The sequence below is a fragment of the Aptenodytes forsteri genome, unplaced genomic scaffold, assembly GCF_000699145.1.
Source record: "Aptenodytes forsteri isolate BGI_AS27 unplaced genomic scaffold, ASM69914v1 Scaffold516, whole genome shotgun sequence".
Classification (NCBI taxonomy): domain Eukaryota; kingdom Metazoa; phylum Chordata; class Aves; order Sphenisciformes; family Spheniscidae; genus Aptenodytes; species Aptenodytes forsteri.
In genome coordinates, this window is record NW_008795445.1 from 32,897 (window position 1) to 36,200 (window position 3,304).

A 3,304-nucleotide genomic window follows, 5' to 3' on the forward strand; every position below is an offset into this window, starting at 1 on the left:
GGGGGGGGGGAATTCCTGGGGCTCCACAGAGGCGGCGGGGTGGGCTCCGGTGGAGCCGGCCCCATCCCGTGCCAAGGGAGGGCAGCTACGGCGCAGGCAGGGCTGCCGTCGGGCAGCGTCCTGGAGCTGCCCGCAGAGCTGGAGGGACCAAATCCCTTTCTCCAGTGGCGTCTTTGGCGCTGCCGGATGCGTCCTTGGAAAGGCAAGGGAAGCCGGGTAGCCAGAGCAGCACCGAAAGGGAGTCACGGTCCGTTCTTGTGCCGGAGCCGCAATCCGGAGCGCTGCTGCTTCGGGGGGAGGCTCCTGGGGAGGCAGATTGCTCCCTCCCAGGTAAAGCTCTTGGCTTCGGTCAGGGGACCGCATGCTGCGGGCCGAGCCGAGCCGAAAAGCGTGTCTTGGTGGCCCTTCTCCGGCGTGAGCTTGGGGAAGTCGCTGCCCCTCGGTCGCAGGAGCTCTGATCCCCGCTGTGTTTCCAGGGGCTGGGTTTTCATTCTGCTCGGGATGTCTAATTAGCATTAGCAAAGCGCCGCCGTGCTCGCTCGCTCTCATCCCTCCCTTCCTCTTGTCCCCTCTTCCAGGAGAAGGAGAAGAAATACATGTTGCCTTTGGATAATTTGAAAATCAGGGATGTGGAGAAGGGATTTATGTCTAACAAGCACGTCTTTGCCATCTTCAACACAGAGCAAAGGTAAGGGCTGTGAGCAGGGGCGGTGGTGCCCGGGTACCTCCCGAAATCCCTTCGCTCTCTGGGTATCGCACCAGGCTCAAAACGCTGCCGAACGCGCTCCGTGGTTGATGGGCTGATGGTTTTGCCCTTCCCTCGGTCGTTGCTGGTCCAAACCCAGGCCGTGCATCCGGCTTCCCCGTCCGTTTGGTGTCGTGCTCCGAGGCAGGAGCATCTGCGGTCTGGTGGGGGAGTATTTCTCCAGAGGAAGCAGCAGCTGCCAATATTTATATACACGTTCTGGAGGGATTTCAGGCTTCCTCGGGCTCCCTGGTGTTGAGGGCTCGTGGTGCTGGAGGCCTCGCCAGTGCTCTGCCGAGCCTCCCGTCCCCGACCCCTCCTCCCGGTCGCCCTCCGTGGTCCTCACCCCCGGCTCTGCTCCTTCTCCCCTAGGAACGTGTACAAAGATCTCCGTCAGATTGAGCTGGCCTGCGACTCCCAAGAAGACGTGGACAGCTGGAAAGCCTCCTTCCTCCGAGCGGGAGTTTACCCAGAGAAAGACCAAGTAAACACTCCCTCTGACTTGTCCGAGCCCTCCCGGAGCAGGCTGGCCGAGGGGTGCTGTCTGAGACCAGCCCGGGGAGAGGCTGCCAGAGGAGCCTTCAGACTCGGGAGCTCTTGGCTTGGGTCCCGGTGTGTCACAGTAGGTTCTCGGATACCCTGGAAAATGCCGTGGTATCGCAGAAGAGGACGAACTTTATAACGCAGCGTTAGCGTGTGCTGCCCAGCTGATGGATCTAGCCCTTCCTTCCGGGCTACGAAATAAACTCTTTGTTTCAAAAAGCACCCGCGTAGGATGGAAATAGGTGGAAGGGACAGGGAATAAGTGTGGAGCAGAGGGGTTTCTTTCCGGGTCTGTCGGATCCCGACAGTAACTTGTGCCCTGCTTTCCCTGAGCAGACTGAGAACGAGGACGGCGCCCAGGAGAACACCTTCTCCATGGACCCTCAGCTGGAGCGCCAGGTGGAAACCATCCGCAACCTTGTCGACTCCTACGTCGGCATCATCAACAAGTCCATCCGGGACCTCATGCCAAAGACGATAATGCACCTCATGATAAACAATGTGAGTGGCTGCGCTCGGGGGCGGAGGGGAACCTCGGGCGGGAAGGGAGCTTCTGGGGCCGGGGATTTCGGGGTTCTCCGGGCAGCACGTGCCGGGGAGGAGTCCTGGGCCCCCCCCGCGGCGTTAGGGGTCGGATGGGCTGCGCCACGCTCGTCGCCGAGCTAGAACCGAACAATGTGATTTGATGATCTTTCGGTTCTTAATTTTTATGCCTTTCTGCTTGAGCTGCTTGGCAGCGGCTTTGCTGAGAAGGCGCTTTGATTCTTGGCGTTCGCTCCCGCCTGGTTCTAGCAAACCGGGGACGCTGAACCGTCCTGCGAGTCCCGAGTCGCTGGGGCTCCACGCGCCTTCCGGAGCCGGGAGAGGTGTCCCCCAGCCCCTGCTGCCTCCGCGGCTTCGGGTCCTCCAGCTCCTACTCCTGCATCTACCAACCCACTGGGTTTCATATCTCGGGGCTGACCTTCACCCGCTGTTTCTCTTTAGACCAAGGATTTCATCCACTCGGAGCTGCTGGCCTACCTGTACTCCTCTGCCGACCAGAACAGCCTGATGGAGGAGTCGGCCGACCAGGCGCAGAGGAGGGACGACATGCTGCGCATGTACCATGCCCTGAAAGAGGCCTTGAACATCATCGGGGATATCAGCACCAGCACCGTCTCCACGCCAGTTCCCCCGCCCGTGGACGACACGTGGCTGCAGACGAGCAGCGGGCACAGGTAGGTTTTGGTGGGGACGGGATGCCCGGCGGGGATTAGTGGGGCGGACGACGGGATAACTTGGATTTGGGCTTTTTCCTGGGGGAGAGGAGGGCTGCGGGCTGTCAGCGCTCCGTCCCCTGAGGTGCTTTCTCTCCTCCGCAGCCCCCCGCCTCAGCGCAGACCTCCCTCCGCCGTCCTCCCCGCCTCAACCTCCCTCGGCCGTCCTGCCGCCGGGCCGGCCGCCGGCCCCGGCCGCCCCGCCGGCCGTCAGGGGTCCGGGGTCCATCCCCATCCCCGCGGGGGGACCCTCCTCCTTCGCGGCTCCCCCCATCCCCTCGCGCCCTGGACCCCAGAACAACTTCGCTGCTAATAACGACCCCTTCTCAGCCCCTCCTCAGATCCCGTCGCGGCCTGCACGCATCCCCCCCGGGGCATTCCTCCAGGCGTGCCCAGGTAAGAGACCCCGTTTCGGCAGGCTCCCCTGGTGCCGGGGGGAAGGCTCTCACCCCCGGCGTCCGGCCCTCCCGAGGGGGCCTGGGGTGGTCTCCTGCCCCCAGGGCTGGATCCTCGGCTTGGGCTGAGCTTTTCTGAACTCCCCGATGCCTCCGAGGTGCGAAACCCCTCGGTCGGGAGGGGAGTCGGCAGCTCGTGGTTTCCGTGGCAGGGCTTGGAGCCCCCCTTCTGCCCCCAGCGCAGCCCCCCGCTCCCCCTGGGGCGGGAGCTCCGGTCCCCCTCGTCCCTGCAGAAGGGTCGGTGCCGGTCGCCGGTCCCTCCGTGGCAGCCGGCAGGCAGCAGGGACGGGGGTCCCCGCCCCGCT

General features: G+C 63.8%; 1 protein-coding gene across 1 annotated transcript in view; it reads left to right on the forward strand.

Annotated features, from left to right (window-relative positions):
• Positions 1–2,944, forward strand: part of LOC103900442 (dynamin-2) — a 30,073-nt gene extending 27,129 nt beyond the window's left edge. The window contains exons 17-22 of the mRNA XM_009281127.1: positions 579–688; positions 1,118–1,229; positions 1,625–1,789; positions 2,273–2,505; positions 2,650–2,753; positions 2,886–2,944. Of these exons, the coding sequence (XP_009279402.1) occupies positions 579–688; positions 1,118–1,229; positions 1,625–1,789; positions 2,273–2,505; positions 2,650–2,753; positions 2,886–2,944 (783 nt within the window). The remainder of the gene's footprint in view (positions 1–578; positions 689–1,117; positions 1,230–1,624; positions 1,790–2,272; positions 2,506–2,649; positions 2,754–2,885) is intronic.
• Positions 2,945–3,304: the final 360 nt, after the last annotated feature.